Here is an 18294-nt window from a genome sequence, read left to right as displayed (position 1 = left end):
TCTTCTACTGTCAAAGTCCATTACCTTCGAGGTGCCTGGGTGGTTCACCGGTTAACATTTGACACACTCTCTCACACTCCTTTTAGGATTTTACTTATTTATTATTTGACAGAGAGAGAGAGAGCACAAGCAGGGGGAGTGGCAGGCAGAGGGAGAGGGAGAAGCAGGCTCCCCACTGAGCAGGGAGCCCGACACAAGGCACCATCCCAGGACCCTGGGATCATGACAGACGTTTAACTGACTGAGCCACCCAGGCACGCCTAAGCATTCAGCTCTTGATCTCAGCTCAGGTCTTGATCTCAGTGTTGTGAGTTCAAGCCCCGCACTGGGGCTGAGGGGTGGAACCTACTTAATAAAAGAAAATACATTTTTTTTTAAAAAGTTCATTACTTTAACCAGTGTGGTCTATTGGTTCTTCTGCATTATGAACACAGATATCCAGATCAACATATCTTCAATCTTTCAATCTATACCTTTTTCCTCCTACACAATGGCCCTGTTACTTGAATGTTTACTAAGGAGCTGATCCCTTTGGATTAAGACCTTGTTAGTGGAGATTAAATTGCAAAGACCTAAATTTCACTGCTACATAGCTCTCAAGGGTACATCTCAGTGCTTTGAAAGGTTTCAACCTGCCAGACAAATAACCTTTATTGATTAATTCAATTTCCTATAAGCCAATCAGGCCTGGGGCACCTGGGTGGTTCAGTCGGTTAAGCATCTGCCTTTGGCTCAGGCCATGATCCTGGAGTCCCTGGATCCAGCCCAGAGTTGGGTCCCTGCTCAGCAGGGAATCTGCTTCTCCCTTTCCCTCTACCCCTCTCCACCTCATGCTCTCTCTCACTAGCTCACTCTGTCTCTCAAATAAGATCTTAAAAAAAAAAAAAAAAAGACAATCAGGCCTATTATACTGAGTTGATGGGACACCAGATAAAAACAAGGAATCTGAGTAGCCTGAAAAGAATTCACAATTTCTATTAGACTCCTTTGAAATGGAGAGAACAGCTCTCTCAGACCCCTTTGGAGACTTCAGGGTAATGAGGGTGGGGGTAGGAATAGTAAAAGTCCTGGACCCCTGTTGGAAAACCCTGCTCTGATCTTTTATGGTAGAATGCATTTTTAGAGAGCTCTGTTTGATGGTAAGGGAAGAGAGCAGAGCACCTGAGGAATGGGGGTGAGAAAGGAAGATGAGAGAGAAAGAGAGAGAGAGAGAGAGAGAGAGAAAGAGAGGGTCAGAGAGCCTTTCTGGTTATTCTCTTGTTGTGACAATGCTTGTAGCTTTAGCTAATTAACTAAATTAGAGCCAGCTTTGGTTTAGTTGGGACAGCATCCAGGGAAAGATCATGGATTCTGAAGAGAGACACATTTGTACTTCAATTATTGCTTTTTTTCACTACCTGGCCTAACTTCTGAATCTCATGGAACAAAATAATTACTTTTTAGGATTGTTACATATGAGATAGGATATGTTTTTTTTTTTTTTAATATATTTTCTGGTATTGGAGCGCCTGGGTGATTCAGTAGGTTAAATGCTGACTCTAGATTTTGGCTCAGGTCATGATCTCAGGGTCGTGAGATCAAGCCCCATGTCTGGCTCTGTGCTCAGTATGGAATCTGCTTGTCCCTCTCCCTCTGGTCCTCTCACTCTCTCTGCCAGTCTAAAAAATACAAGTAAAAATTTAAAAATATCCTAGTATTAATAGGCATTGAATAAAGGCCATTTAGTAAAAGTCTTGAGAACTATCATTTTTTACTGATTTAAGAGGTTTCAGAGTCAGACAACTTGCATAATTCAGACTTTCTTATGAATTTTAAGTCTATTATTTCTAAGAAGTAATGGTTGAAATAAACTACAAAGACCTTAGATATTTTTAGTAGATGAATGGCTGCCAAACAGAAGAGCAAGACCTTAATGAATGTGCTGATCCTCAGGAAGACAAATGTTGAGGAAGATGCCAAATTGTCAGAATTTTTCATATAGCTTTTCTAACACCATCTGGATCAGTTGCAGACTGAGAAATAATTATTTTCCACATCAAGATCACTGAGGACATACTAATTGGCATTATTTCAAGTTAGATCTTCAGACAGTTTTTGTTTATTCCTGTGTGTAGAGTCCTCGTTCCAAGATGTGCTGGGTTGGAGGCTTGATATTTCAAGGGTCTAGTTTTAGCTCCCTGGCTTCTTCCTGACTTTCCTGTTGTGTTTTGTTTTGTCGCCTGAGACCAGATGCTGAGACCTGGCAGCAGGGTCCTATCCAAACAAATGGCCCTATCTCTCCAATCTCTCCAGGGAATGTAGGGAGGAAAGCAAGAGGAGGAGAGGCTGTCTCTCTAGTACTATTATGAGGGCCTCTTAAGCTAGTCTATGGAGTCGGGGGAGGGAAGGGGCTGTTTTTTAATTTTTTTTTAAGCATCTCAAAGTAATGACAACATTGACATAGTGGATATTCTTGTTGGATTTCTGAGTTCAAATAATTCCAAAAAGTGTAACTTAAAACAACCTACCACTATTGTAACCATTTTAAAAACTCAAAGAATGAGCAAGATAGGTGTGTGCTCTCTCTCTTTCCTGCCCTGCATGAGGTCTGTCGCTTTGGAAACTGGTTTGGGCAGGTAGGGATTGATGGGTACCTTTCTCTCTCTGGTTCAGGTGTATTCAGAGACAGGAGTTGAAAATCAGTGTATAGTTAGCAGATTTCCCAGAATTAGGAGCTCTGCACATTAATGTTAGGAAATAGTGAGATCATCCCCTGTTTCCTGGAGGGTCTCTGCCTGAGACCTCCTTCTCCTCTTATTCACCTGGTTGGAATCAGCTCAGCCATCCCCTCCTTAGGGAAGCCTTTCTTATCACTTCTTTCTTCACCGGTCTGGGTTAAATATAGGCTTCAACTTCCTTCTCATGAAGCCTTAACTTCTGTGTAGCATTGTAATGGACTGCTTACAAGCTGATTGCTTTGCCAGAGCATGTTTCTTAGGAGATTTTTTCACCCCATCTATAGAAAGTAGCACAAAACCTGGTATATAATAATAATTTAGTATATTACTAAATATCGGTTTGCTTATGGAAGGAGGGAAAGAAAGAAGGAAGGAAGAGGGAGAAGGAGGGAGGGATGGAGGAAGGGAGGAAGAAAGGAGAAGGAAATCCCATCCATGCCCCTCCTGACTCCCTCTACCCCACTTCTCACCCCTACCACCTATCCAGCTCCACCTGATGAGAGGACCAGTCTACCTCAGTTACCAGCAGGGAGCAGCAGTAGAGGTCCCTGAGCACTATAAATAAATAAATAAATAAATAAATAAATAAATAAATAAATAAATAAAGTCTGCATTTTGGATTCCTAATTCACCCAAATTTCTCCATTTGCTAGGTGTCATTGGTCTGGCATCAAGTAATTGAGAATGGCAGAGAGCCCACACAAAAACAAGCAAGATGATTATGTGCCAAAATAGCATATTTTAAAGACGATCCTGTTCCAATCAAAGGTTCTGTTCTGAGTGGAATCTAGCTCCATGCAGGAAAACTTGAGAGTTCTAGCCCCAGTTTTGATGCCAGTGATGACCTGGAGCCTTGTCTTTTGTTTTAATTTGTTCATCTATAAAATGATTCTGTGTTTAAAAATGAGTTGTGAGCCATTAGCAGGTTGTGTTATCAATTTAGTGGGTTGCACTTGGTCCGCTTTCAAATTGGAACCATTGAAAGGTTGTGGTAAGGTTGGGATGGTTTCCTGAAACTCGGTTTGGTTATACTTTGTGCATGTGGTTACTAGTTCAGCATATAAATGTACTTCTTACTGTGTTGTCAGGGTCAAAGATTTTGAAAGAATTGGGTTGATGAAAAATGAGGCCCTTCTTTTTTTTTTTTTAAGATTTATTTATTTATTCATTCAGAGAGAGTGAGAGAGAGGCAGAGGGAGAAGCAGGCTCCATGCAGGAAGCCCGATGTGGGACTCGATCCTGGGTCTCCAGGATCACACCCCGGGCTGCAGGCGGCGCTAAACCGCTGCACCACCGGGGCTGCCCAGATGAGGCCCTTCTATTTTTAATGCGTGTGAATTTGGCAGGTGCACTGCAGTGAAACCACCTAAAATAGAGGGGAAAGAGGGACTGGCAAGAATTAAAGAGAGATCATTTGGAACAGCACGCAAACTCCAGAACAGGAAGAGCTGACATGAGAGCTCTGGAAAGGTACAAAATAAAATCCTTGGTTGTGGGAGGGGTGGTGGTGGCAGCTCATTCAGTTAAGTGTCTGCCTTGGGCTCAAGTCATGATCCTGGGATCCTGGGATGGAGCCCCACATGGGGCGCCCTGCTCAGTGGGGAGTCTGCTTCTTCCTCTCCCCCTGGTTGTGCTCGCTCTGTCTCAAATAAATAAATAAGACCTTAAAAAAAAAAAAAGAAATCCATCAGAAAATTGTGTGGTTTGGCTCTTTCCCACCTTCCTTCCCATCCTTAAATCTTTGTCTGTTGCCTTTTCTCTATTAATTTGGAAGAACATTGGCATTTTCATGAGCTGTTCCCTCCAGCCCCACCCTTAATTTTCTCTGTTTGTGTATAACTCCTCTGTCCACTTCCTCTCCGTCCCAGCCCGGTGCACCCACATATGTGTGCAGGCACTGGGTCTAATCACTGCTGGTTGTCTGGCTCACACCTCTTTCTATTCATCTTTGGTGGTCTGCCACATGTACCCTACACACTCTTAGAGCCAAGAAGTATGTGTTGGAATGTGGGGTCCAGGGGGTGTGGATAAAGGGGTGAGATGTGGGGATCCCTGGGTGGCGCAGCGGTTTGGCGTCTGCCTTTGGCCCAGGGCGCGATCCTGGAGACCCGGGATCGAATCCCACGTCAGGCTCCCTGCATGGAGCCTGCTTCTCCCTCTGCCTGTGTCTCCGCCTCTCTCTCTCTCTCTCTCTCTCTCTCGAATAAATAAATAGGGATTCCTGGGTGGCGCAGCAGTTTGGCGCCTGCCTTTGGCTCAGGGCGTGATCCTGGAGACCCGGGATCGAGTCCCACGTCGGGCTCCCTGTGCATGGAGCCTGCTTCTCCCTCTGCCTGTGTCTCTGCCTCTCTCTCTCTGTGTGACTATCATAAATAAATAAAAATGTAAAAAAAGGGGGGGGGGTGAAATGTTTCTCTGAAGGAACCTGAACCTTCCCAAGGAGGCAGAGCTGTATAAATTAAAAACATATATTTTAATCCCAAACATTGTTTCAATTTACATTAAGAGAAGTTATAAAACTTTATTATTATTAGTTTTAGTCAAAGGAGATCCTGAGCTTTAAAAGCTTGAGCTTGCGGATGCCTGGGTTGTTAAGCATCTGCCTTTGGCTCAGATCATAATCCCGGTGTCCTAGGATGGAGTCCCACATTGGGCTCCCTGCTCAAGGTAGCCTGCTTCTCCCTCTCCCTCTGCCTGTGCCTCCCTCTGCTTGTGCTTCCTCTCTCTCTCTCTCTGTTAAGTAAATAAATAAAAAAAATCTTTTTTAAAAATAAAAGCTTGAGCTTGAAACAGAGACAGGTGATTGGAGTTGGTGAGTAATGGGAAGTGCTGCTGACTCCGTTGAGCAGTGATTCTCCAGCCTGGAGAGACCAGCCTTGGGGAAGAGAGATGGAAATGCTTCCTTGAAACCCTGCTACAGAGTAACTTATGGGAAAGGTTTGGACCTAAGAGCAGGGACAGTCTGATTTCTACAGTCCCTCCTAGTTATCAGATTCATAAAATCTAAGATTTTTATGATTTAATGAACAAATGAGTAGTGATAGGAGATTTTAGTGGGTATCTACACTTCTGTTATTGGGGGAGTCCAGCCTGAGGACAAAGAGACTGAAGACCTTCGTGTACAACTCTACGCTCCCTACTCTAGCTACAAATGCTCCTGGGCAGTGGTTAACACAAACTCATCAAAGAATGGGCTGTCCTCAAGGCCTGTGTTGGGAAAAGATGTTATGAACCATGCGTCTAGATTCTTTTGGCAAGCTCTGAGTTGCCGCCAGAAAGTAGAGGTCAGTAGGCTAAATGCTAGCATTCCAGGGTTCTAGTCCTTTGCAACTAACCTATCAAATGACCTTTGACATCGGGCTTGACCGCCCAGATTCTCATTCTTCCTTTTCTGTTGAGTGAGTATTCAGATAAATAATGGCTTCCATTGCCAAACATTTCTTAAGGTAACACACATAAACTAAAAGTAGTGATAGTAGTAGAAAAAGAAGTAGAAATAGAAGAAGCAGTAAATATTACTCCCATTTTGTAAATTAGAGAGCTAAGGCACAGAGGGGTTAAGTACTATGCATGCCCAAGGGTATTCAGGTATTTGTGTATGTGGCTGAGTCTGCAAGCGCCAGAGGCTATGTGACTGGGAGGTGAGTAACTGGTGTTGGTTGCTGGAAACTGGGTGGAAGTCACTAAATGGGAAGACTGGTCTGACTCTGCCCTGGAGGAGTCTTGAAGTGATGCTGATTCACAGCCCTGTGAGATTCCCCCTCCGGAAATGACTGGCTGGAGCTACAGTCCTCAAACATTTTTGCTTCTATATCTTTTTAAGAGTCGTGAAAAACCATGTACCCTCTTGTATATTTAAAGTTGGCATCTAACATTTTTGTCATTAGCTGCAAGAGTTGTAAAAGTTGTAAAACATAGTGATTGGCCTTTTGTAAATATTAATAAGACTATGAAATCACTCTTTTTAATGCATCTAAATGATTCATATTAATATCAATTACTTGATATTATCCTCATTGATTTAGTTAATTCATGATGAAATTCTCTAAATTGGAAGTTTCATATTTCTTTTTTTCTTTGAAATCATATTTCGATTCTCTTCTATGTAATCTTAAGATAATTTAGTGATTGAAAGCATTTTATTGGTCCTCTATTATACATACTTTTCTGCAACGAAAATACATAAATCAAAACTCATTTAAAAAGTATTTCCTAAAAAAATAAATAAATAAATAAATAAATAAATAAATAAAAATAAATAAAAAGTATTTCCTGGGCTCCTGGTTAACTCAGTCAGCTGAGCATCTGCCTTCGGCTCAGGTCATGATCTCAGGTCCTGGGATCAAGTCCTGCATCAGGCTCCCTGCTCAGCGCGGAGTCTTCTCCATCTGACCCTCCTCCCCACTCATGCTCTCTCTCTCTCTCTATCAAATATATAAATAAAATCATTTAAAAAAGAAAAAAAGTATTTTCAGTGACAGAAGGTTCTAATTGTTTAAAAATATTATGATTAGTAACATTTATCAAAATAACAGATTTATTACAAATTTTTATTTTTAAAAATATTTTATTTATTTAATTGTTTCACAGAGAGAGAGAAAGAGCACGCACAAGTAGGGGCAGCAAGAGAAGCAGACTCTCTGCTGAGCAGGGAGCCCAATGCGGAGCTTGATCCCAGGGACCCTGGTATCATGACCTGAGCTGAAGGCAGAAGCTTAGTCAACTGAGCCACCCAGGCGCTCCCAAGTTTTTATAATTAGTAAACACTGGTTCACTTCTTTTTAAAAAGATTTTATATATGTATTTATTTATTTAAGACAAAGAGAGAGAGAGAGAGCGCTCAAGTGGGAGGAGGAGCAGAAGGGGAGGAAGAGGGACAAACAGATTCCACACTGAACACAGAGCCCTACATGGGGCTGGATCTCAGGACCCTGAGATCTTTTTTTTTTTTTTAAGATTTTATTTATTTATTTGAGAGAGAGACAGAGAGAGAGGGAGTATGAGTGGGAGGAGAGGCAGAGAGTGAGGGAGGAGCAGACTTCCTGCTGAACTCCATCCCAGGACCCTAAGATCATGACCTGAGCCAAAGGCAGACACCTAACTGACTGAGCCACCCAGATGCTGCAACATTAGTTCACTTATTAAGAAGTGAAGTTTTATTGGAGATTTGTCTCTTAAGGAGATGGAAAGGGTGGGGAGGTCTTTATGTTTCCTTGATTCGAATAATTATGGAATTATCTCTTTAATATCCTAGAGATTTTTATACCTTAGAGCAATGCACCATTTACCAGCATAGAAAAGAAGGAGCGGTAAACTTTTTTAAGTGGGAAGTGGAAGAAGGCAATGGAGCGAGAAAAAGGCGGGAAAAGTATACCAGGGCTGCAGATGCCCTCAGAGGCACACCTGTTTAGGGAAGACTATGAGCAGAAACTGAGGACCTGGAAATTGATTCCTTTGAAACGAACCACTCACCATCCTCTACCTTCTGGAAAGTATCTGCATATCTGAACTACCTGCATGTTAACCGCATGCCCCCCCGCCCCACATGCCAAGGGGAGAAACTGGATCAGATGGCAGTAACCAAGCACTGCTCTCTGTTCTCATTGCTCTCGACCTACAGCCTCTTCAAGGTCTTCCAGAGTCATTCTGGAGCTGCTGGGGGTAGCTTTCTTGTGCTCACAAGTGGGTCTTCCGGCTCTTCTGTGGTTTCTTCCATTTTGGTCCATCTTCTGTGTAGCAGACCTGCTAGCCCCTTAGCTTCCAGAACTAGTCGAGACAGTTCTGTATAAGAAACTGAGTTTCAGACCCCATCCCTGTGGGCTTCTTCTGGCTCAAACAGTGGCCCTCTGGGAGGAAAAGTGCCCCTCCCTAGGTCCCTCAGGGGGGACTTGGCTGGGAAAGCAGCTCCTACTGACAGTTCTTACAGGATTGGTGAAGCATATCATCCCATTTGGTCTCCCTTTTGGTTCTGGAGTGGTGATAAATGCCCTAAGCCAGCTGAAGGCCAGCTGTGAAAGGGGCCCCTGACCCCAGATTGCACTTTATATTTCAGCATTACCCCAATTTTCTTACACCAAAGACTCAAATGGCTTCTTTTCTTGGCCTTCCCCTTTGTCTCATTTTAGTGAACTCCTACTCACCCTTCAAATGTTGGTGTAACCCCTCCCTTCAGGACGCCTTCTCTTTTCTCCAGAGGCCTTGGGAGATTTTTGCTACCTCCATGCACTCACTATCTTGGTATGTATTTCTTACACATGTGTTAGTCTTTGTCTCCAGGTAAACTGTGGGCTTCTCGAGAACAAGGTCTAGCTTTATCAGAGACTAACACATCTTAGTGTCTGACATGGGGCATGGGCGGAACAGGTGCTCAAAGGATGTTTGTCAATTTGAATGGTGTGCCATTTGGACCAACTTCGAGAGGGAAAAGGATGGTAAAAGCACTGGTTTTGGCCTATGTCATAAATCGGGATAAGCAGAGGATGAGAAGTGTTCATTGATACTTTTCTCCATCTTGTTATGTTCTGGTGCATAAACAGAAATAAGTGGCTCTCCTTCAATTGCTGGACTTTGGATACCCGCCTCTCTTGGGGATAACCAGCTCATGCCACAGGGGCCTGTGACCTAGAGGTTCTGGAGTCTGGAGGATGCTGAGCAGGGGACCCAGACCTCTGGATACAAGCTGTTACACACAGCCGGGTTCTGTAGATAGTCTCCATCTCCCGCCCAGGGGTAAAGGAGGGGCCTACTGTGCTTCTCCTGCCAGTTGGGATGAAAGAAACAGTCAATGGAGAACCAGCTTATTATCTGAACTCAGCCCCATCCAAACAATGCTCTGGTTGATACATTGTCTGCTCCTTTTCCAAGGGGAGGTAACAGCAGTAGGCTGATCTGTGAGATCTCCTGGCCCAGATTTAGAAGGATCTGGACTTGCTATTCTAGGGGGAATTTTCCTAACAGGATTTTATACAAGCAAGCCCCTAACCCAGATCTATAACAGTATTCACTGCATTTGGTGTACAGCAGGGCTCCTGAAAACATGGTCCACTGCTGACAGCATTAAAATATCTTGGAAGTGTTAAGAATGCAAATTCTTGGGCCACACTCCAGGGCTCCTAAATCAGAACTCCTGGGTGAGGCCCAGGAAACTGTTTTTAACAATCTATCAAGGTCATTTTTATGTATATGAAACTGCACACACACACAACACACACAGGGCCATCTACAGCTCCTGCAGCTGCTAATGCCACTTGGTCGTTTTCCAGTAGTTTCCCTTGGTAGGGCTCTGGGATTTGTTTTTCTCCACTGTGGACCTTGTTCATTTCCTGCTACTTCCAAGAGGTTGGGAGAGGAAAGAGAGCGAGAATGAAGGCAGGAGGGAGGGGCAAGGCGTTAGCTCAGGCAGTGGAGCTTTCAAGGATGAAAAGGAAAATGCTAGTGACAATGTTCCTTTGTGAGGAGTTAACTTTATGTTGATGGAGCTGCAAGTCATTAGCAATCGGGGCCCAGGGTCGGAGTTGACCCGGTCATTCTCCGGGGCCAGATCGCCCTCTGCTGCCTGCTGATAAATAACACTCTGCGGCTCTGGAACTGCCAAGGAGAGGGGCAGTCTCAGGCTGGGGTGGGAGAGAGGACGTGACTAAGGCCAAGAGGTCACAATGTCACCACTCCAAACTAGGAGAGTCTTGTTACGATCTTGTTTGCAGGGAAGGAAGAAGTAGCCAAATCAGTGGGTGTTTCCAGGATCCATCCAACAAACAGTGGGGTTCTGCCAAGCTCTCCAGCAGCTCCCATGATTCCAAGCTCCCAGCTTGATTTGGCTCTGCTGTCACTTTACCCCTTCTTCCTCACCCTGACCTCACCTTGAAACGAAGGGGTGTTTAAAATCAGAGGAATACAAAAAAAAAAGAGAGAAATTTTTGGTATGGAGGCATCTAGGGGTGGGTTCGTTAAGGCTCAGACTTTTTAAAAATCTCATCTTCTGAAAAAGAGTTGTGTCCTTTGTCTCGGTGAAAGCACCATGTCTTTCCGTCTTTACTCTCTTGCCAGGGAGCTCTCACTCCGCAGTTCTGGAGTGTCAGCCCTTCTTTACTGCCCCACTTTATTGCTGTTGGGAATTATGGTTCATGTGGGTCACCGGTGAAGAGAGCAAAGATTCATTCCCGGGATAAAAGCCCAGACACAGCAGTTGCTCCTGCCAACCAGGGGGCAGTGACCCATTTCCTCCTGGTTCTTGCTTTTGCCCCCTTCTCAGCTCTGACTGGGGCTGGCCACTGTCACCTCTTCACCTCTTCACCCTCTACCCACCGCCCCCAGGACCTCTGCAGAATGTAGTACGACTCCTGCTGGGGAGATACTGGGGTCAGGTCTGTAAAATTACTTACACTACCCTAAAGAGGCTAGGATGGAGTCGAGGAAGGGAAGTAAGGAGAAGGTGGGAGATTGGGGAGATGGAGAGAAGGAGGTGGAGATAGCAGTGTAACTGGGAGGGGATGAGAGCAGCAGTTAATGTTTTCAGAATGTTCCGGTGTCATGAAATATTCTAGCCTCTCCCCCAAACATCCTCATGTACAGAATGAGTCTTTCTATGTGATGCCAAGCCCCTTAACCAAAACAGGTATCTTTATTTTTTTTTAATTTTTATTTTTCTAAAGATTTTATTTTATTTACTCATGAGAGATACAGAGTGAGAGAGAGAGGCAGAGACACAGGCAGAGGGAGAAGCAGGCTCCATGCAGGGAGCCTGATGTGGGACTCGATCCCTGGTCTCCAGGATCACGCCGTGGGCTGCAGGCGGTGCTAAACCGCTGTGCCACTGGGGCTGCCCAAAACAGGTATCTTTAGATAAAAATATGGTTGTTTGCTTGATTTTTGGTCTACATGGAACCAAATATCTGGATCTTTACATAACCACACTTAGATAATTTTACATATATGACTGCAGATATATGTCTGTTCTGTATTTGTATTAAAATCAAAGCACCAAAAAAAAATAAAATAAAATAAAATCAAAGCACCTTTGGGGTGCCTGAGTGGCTCAGCTGGTTGTGTCTGCCTCTTGGTTTTGGCTCAGGTCACGATCTCAGGGTCATGAGATTGAGCCCCACATCCGGCGTCACACTCAGCGCAGAGTCTGCTTGGGAGCTCTTCCTCTCCCTCCACCCATCACCCTGCTTATGATTTTTTCTCTCAAATAAATAAACAAAATCTTTTAAAAATAAAATAAGATCAGAGCACCCTTACTTATAGGTATAAAACAAGTAAGACCTGAAGATACAATGTACAGCACAGGGAATACAGTTAATATGTAAAAACGTTATATGATGATAGATGGTAGCTAGATTTAGTGTGATCAGATCCTAACGTATATAAATGTTGAATTAGTATGTTGTACACATGTGTATGTGTACTAATGTGTATGTTATACACATTAGTATAATACTAATATAGTATTATATGTCAACTACACTTAATAATTAAAAATGTTTTTTAAAAATCAGAGCACCTTTATACGGCCTTGTGATTATGATAATTGAAAGACAATTTCATCTCTCATAACTAACCTACTTGATTGCCTTCATTGTGAGCAGAATTGCATCCCTGGTGAATTTTGTGCCTGAAGTTGGATTATAACTCCAAGAAAAAGGGACAAAATCATAGATACCTTGGCTGCAAACACAGGCAGGCCTGGGGATAAGGAGAAGAATTGTATTTAATGGAGGGTGTGATTGTGACAGGGTATGGTGAGAGATGTTAATTAGACCTATTGTGATGATCATTTTGCAATATATACAAATATCAAATAATTATGTCATACACCTGAAACCAAAATCATATTACATGTTGATTGTATCTCAATTAAAAAAAAAAAGAGGGTGTGAGTAGCTACATAATTGGCTGGACTCAATGCAAAATGAAAATGGAGGGCTTCTTGTTCGAAAATGAAGAATGTCAAGATGGCAGCAGCAGAACATTAAGTATGAGGCCCTTTGTTAAGCATGGGAGACTGTGTGATGCATGTATCTCATGGAGCCAGCTCCGGTGGAGGGATGGAATAGACTAACAAATTCAAGGAGCAGTGATACGTCTCTGCCAGTTTAAATTTCCATCCATTTCAGTGTCATTCCTTCTGCCATCCTCAAGGTGTCTGGCAGGCTTTTTTTGACACCTGCTTGCTGGTCCTAGCTGTACTTTGGGGAGGGAAGGATGGAGTCTGTCCAAGTTGGGAAGACAGCTGGGGGAAAGCAACAATAGTACTGGGGAGGAGCCTGTCCCCAGATGGCGTTAGGTGGCCTCTGGGCCATGCAGAAGCACCAGTGGTGGCAAATGTACTTGGGGAGAAAACCTACAAATGCCAGGGTCATGTTGACTTTCTTCCACAAACAAGGAAAAGGAGGAATCCAATGAGACTTACAATGAGAATCACCTTCTCATGTTTCGGAGAATACAACTTGAAGTCATTGAAATGTGTATGTTGAAGGGATGCCTGGGTGGCTCGGTGGTTGAGCATCTGGCTTTGGCTTAGGTCATGCCGGAGTCCTGGGATCGAGTCCTGCATCGAGCTCCCGGCAGGGAGACTGCTTCTCCCTCTGCCTGTGTCTCTGCTTCTTTCTCTGTATCTCTCATGCATAAATAAAATCTTAAAAAATATATGTGTATGTTGAAGAAATGTGACCTGATTTCTGTAGTCTTAAGCTAATGAAGTCTTAGGACACTTGCTTGCGTAGTCAGGCATAACTGGTATGACATGCTTTGTGGTTTGGGGTATAAATATAGTCTTACCTTTTAATTTTTCATTCATCACTTGAACCTCCAACTGTCTTTATTTATTTATTTTTATGATTATTTTTTAAGGTAATCCCTGTGCCCAGTGTGGGGCTTGAGCTCACGACGCTGAGGTCAAGAGTCACATGCTTTACTGACTGAGCCAGCCAGGTGCCCCACACACCCATCCACCCCTGTATTGTCCAGGAACAGGGAGCTTCTGTAGGTCTGGCAAGATCCTTGCTTGGGAGGAGAAACAGCAGCAATTGGTAACTCAGAGTGGGGGAGGAGATGATGTTATCTGTCCTTGGTGTTCCCTGAGGTTGAGAAAGCAGCCTCAAGTTCTACTTTACTTCCTTCCCTTCCTGGGCAGAATCAGTGCTATATTTGTGCACGAATGACCCAACTACATCCTTCCTGATTTCTTTCTTAGAATTAAGAAGTCCCACTTAGCATTCAAATCTCACTTTTCATGGACATCAGTCATAAAATATCAAGAACTAGGCAACGCACTGATGAAATTTAATATTAAGGAAGATAATAAAACATATTTAAATATGTTTAAAATGTGTATTTTCAAATATGTTTAAATTATGCATTTGAAATTTCTAAGTTTCAAGAATCAAAATTGCTGTTAAGACTGTTTAAAACAAGAATTGATTGTTGCTGCTGCTTCTTGCTAAGAGAGGTGATGAAATGTACGGAAATAACCGTACGAAAGAAATCTTTCTCTTGGTCCGATTCTCACAGGGGGTATTGAGGAAGGAGAAAGAAAAAGATTTCAAAGTGGCTCTGAGGGGTTGACTCTGGGGAAAATGCTTGCAGGTTAGCTGAGTACAGTTTGCAGAGAAGGGTTGAGGTTGAGTAGGGGATGAAGAGGTCAGGTGTTCTGTATGATAGGGTGAGGGGGAACAGAGTTTCTGGGAAGTCAAAGGAAGGGATAGCCTGAAAATTAAACAGGCAAGGAGGCTTTGGGGAAGAAAGGATGACCAAATTCAGTTTGTGTCGCGTTTCTGTAATGTAAATCCCTTCCCATCCCCACATCTTCAGTAAAGTCTGTTATACACACAGGTGCTTTGGGCCTACAATTAATAAAACAGCACATAATACTTGCTGTGTACCATATACTATTGTAAGAACTTTACATAGACAAATTTCTTTAACCCTCATAATAACCTTAGGAAGTTGGTACTATAATTGCTCTTTTATTTAAATTGAAGCATAGTCGACATATGATATATTAGCTTCAGGTTACAACATAGTGACTTGACATTTATAGACATTACAAAATGTTCTCCATGATAGGTGTCACCATCTGTCACCATACAACCGTCTTACAACATTATTGACTGTGTTCTCTATACTCTGCTTTTCATCTCTGTGACTTACTTATTATATAACTGGAAATTCATACCTTTTAACCCCCTTCACCTATTTAGTCCACCACTACCCCGCTCCCCTTTCACAATCAGTAGCTTGTTCTTTGTATTGATAAGTCTGTTTCTGTTTTGTTTGCTCATTTGTTTTGTTTTTTAGATTCTACATATAAGTGAAATCATATGGTATTTGTCTCTCTGACTGACTTTATTTCACTTAGCATAATACCCTCTAGATCCATCCATGTTGATGCAAATGGCAAGATTGTGTTCTTTTTTTTGTGCCTGAGTAATACTCCATTGTATATCTACATATCTATACACACCCACACACCACATCTTCTTTATCCATCCATCTCTGGATGGATACTTGGGCTGCTTCCATATCTTGGCTATTGTAAATAATGTTGCAGTAAGCATAGCATATATCTTTTCTAATTAGTGTTTTCATTTTCTTTGGGTAAACACCCAGTAGTGGAATTACTGCATCATATGGTAATTTTATTTTCAATTCTGGGGGGAACGTCCACCAGCTTGCATTCTCACCAACAGTGCACAAGGGTTCCTTCTTCTCTTTATCTTTGCCAAGATTTCTTCCTTGTGTTTTTGATTTTTAACCATTCTGATAGGTGTGAGGTATTGTCTCACTGTGGTTTTGATTTGCATTTCTCTTATGATGAGTGATGTTGAGCATCTTTTCCTGTGTCTGTTGGCCATCTGTCTGTCTTCTTTGGAGAAATGTCTGTTCATGTATTCTGCCTGTTTTTAGCTGGATTATTTGGTTTTTTGGTGTTGACTTCTTTATTATTTTGGATATTAACCCTTTATCTGATATATCATTAGCAAATATATTCTCCCATTTGGTAGATTGCCTTTTTGTTTTGTTGATGGTTTCTTTTGCTATATAGTCCCAATAGTTTATTTTGCTTTTGTTTCCCTTGCCAAGGGAAGCATATCTAGAAAAAAAAATTTTTTTAAAGATTTTATTTGTTTATTCATGAGAAACACAGAAAGAGAGAGAGAGAGAGAGGCAGAGACATAGGCAGAGGGAGAACAGGCTCCATGCAGGAACCTTGATGTGGGACTTGATCCCATGATCCTCAGATCAGGCCCTGAGCCAAAGGCAGATGCTTAACCACTAAGCCGCCAGGGGTCCCTAGAAAAATGTTTCTGTGGCTGATGATAAGAGATTACTGTCTGTGCTTTTTTCTAGGAATTTAATTTTTAGTTATTTTATTTACTTATTTTTTCTTCTAGGCATTTAATAGTTTCGGTCTCACATTTAGTCTTCAATCCATTTTGAGTTTATTTTTGGATATAGTGTAAGCAAGTAGTCCAGTTTCATTCTTTTCCATGTAGCTGATGGGTTTTCTCAACATCATTTGTTGAAGAGACTTTTTCCCATTGTACACTCTTTGCCTCCTTTGTTGTAAATTAATTGACCATATAATCATGGGTTTATTTCTAGGCTCTCTAATCTGTGACATTGATCTATGTGTCCACTTTTGTATATCACATCTTCTTTATTCATTCATCTATTGATGAACACTTGGATTGCTTCCACATCTTGACTATTGTAAATAATGCTGCAATAAGCATAGCAGTATATCTATCTTTTTGCAGTAATATTTTTGTTTCCTTCAGGTAAGTACCCAGAAGTGGGATTACTGGATTGTGTGGTATTCTTACTCTTAATTTTTTTTTATGATTTTTTTTAAGATTTTATTTATTTATTCCTGAGAGACAGAGAGAGAGAGAGAGGCAGAGACACAGGCAGAGGGAGAAGCAGGCTCCATGAAGGGAGCCTGATGTGGGACTCGATCCCTGGTCTCCAGGATCAGGCCCTGGGCCAAAGGCAGGCTCTAAACCGCTCAGCCACCCAGGGATCCCCCTACTCTTAATTTTTTGAGGAACATTTATACTGTCTTCCATAATGGATGAATCAATTTACATTTCTACCAACAGTGCATGAGGGTTATTATTCCATTTTTATGAATGAAGAAACAAGAGGCAAAGAGGGTAATTTGCTTATAGTCATTCATGGTTAATATATTTTGAAATATCACTAGATATTAACATGCTATTATTTATTTAAATTCCAGTAATTAAAAAGTTATATATCAAATACTCAATGAATTAAATTTAAGTTATCAAGTTTATAATTAACGGAGAGATATAACAAGAAGAACTGTAGGCCAGGACTGATTTTTATTTATTTGTTTATTTTCTATTTTTCTTTTGCAAACTAAAGGAACACTGAGGTCAAAACTCTGATCACTTCAAAGTAAAAAGGGATTAGCATAGCAAGTGTAAAAACACAGCAAGTGAAAGGACTAAGAAAAATGCTAGGAAGAAATTGGATTTAGAGAGAATAAGGAGATGGTAAATAAACTTTATAAAAATGCCTTCCAAGGGGTCCTGGGTTGGCTCAGTTGGTAGAGTGCTGCGTTACCCTTGATCTTGGGATTGTGAGTTCAAGCCCCAGTTTGTGCATAAAGCCTACTTAAAATAAATTATAGAAAGATAGGACACCCTCACTCCAGTCTCTGGGCCCAGAGAGTTATGTTCTATAGTAGTAAAATGACTTGTGGATGGGATCATGGATCTACCAGCACTTTTCTATCTTTGAGCCTAAAGTTATACACATCTTAACTTTAAATATTCTTGAGAAGTTGTGGTGAAAATAAAAGAGTGTCAAGAGGCTGGAAAACATCATAAATTTCATAAATAAGAGAAGGGCAGATTTCAGAACCTAATACCAGGAAGTAGGATGTTGTTCACAGGGAAAAAAACCCAGAATAGCGTATTAAATAATTGATAAATAAATAATGTTGTTGACAGTTGGAATGAGTTTGAGTTTTCTAGGGATATTTTTTGTCAAGTTATCTATATTTTATTTTACGATAAAATTATCAGATATGTAAATTAGGGAGATGTAAGAGTTCCACTCGATCTTGATTTTAGCAAGAAATTTATAGAGTCTGTTGATGTCATTATGGAAATGATGAAAAATGTGACAAGATTCTAATATGATTTGCTGGGTTACATGGGTTAAATTGCTCATGTCAGTGCGAACTGATTCAAGACCTTTGATTCTGTCCTGCATGGTGGGTTTTTTTTTTTAAAGATGTTATTTATTTATTCATGAGAGACAGAGAGAGAGGCAGAGACAGGCAGAGAGAGAAGCAAGCTCCCCGTGGGGAGCCTGATGCAGGACTCCATCCCAGGACCCTGGGATCATGACCTGAGCCAAAGGCAAATGCTCAACCACTGAGCCACCCAGGGGCCCCTCACATGATGTTTTTATCAAGACTTAAGAAAGCATATTCATTAAATTTTCAGATGACAAATTTGGGAACAATATTTAATGTATTAGATAACAGAGTCAGGATTCAAAATGACCTTGTTATTTTGGAATAATTACTCAAACCAACAAGAAT

The 18294-nt window shown here is 41.8% G+C and overlaps 1 protein-coding gene across 35 annotated transcripts in view; it reads left to right on the top strand.

Moving 5' to 3' along the window:
* The window catches only part of LRIG2 (leucine rich repeats and immunoglobulin like domains 2), a 154559-nt gene that overhangs the window by 56542 nt on the left and 79723 nt on the right, over positions 1 to 18294 (top strand). For 31 of the 35 annotated variants that reach the window (XM_049095840.1, XM_049095839.1, XM_035701016.2 and 28 more), the window contains one exon: positions 8843 to 8954. The exons of 1 other annotated variant lie outside the window; for it this stretch is intronic. In XM_049095840.1, the coding sequence (XP_048951797.1) occupies positions 8843 to 8954 (112 nt within the window). Of the gene's footprint in view, positions 1 to 4063; positions 4188 to 8020; positions 8400 to 8842; positions 8955 to 18294 lie in introns of those variants that run through there. 3 more of the 35 variants (XM_049095856.1, XM_049095858.1, XM_049095841.1) reach the window with 2 other exon arrangements.

This window comes from Canis lupus, chromosome 17, assembly GCF_003254725.2.
Source record: "Canis lupus dingo isolate Sandy chromosome 17, ASM325472v2, whole genome shotgun sequence".
In the NCBI taxonomy this organism is placed as follows: domain Eukaryota; kingdom Metazoa; phylum Chordata; class Mammalia; order Carnivora; family Canidae; genus Canis; species Canis lupus.
Note: the sequence above shows the minus strand (reverse complement) of the source record. Positions and strands in the feature narration are given on the sequence as shown.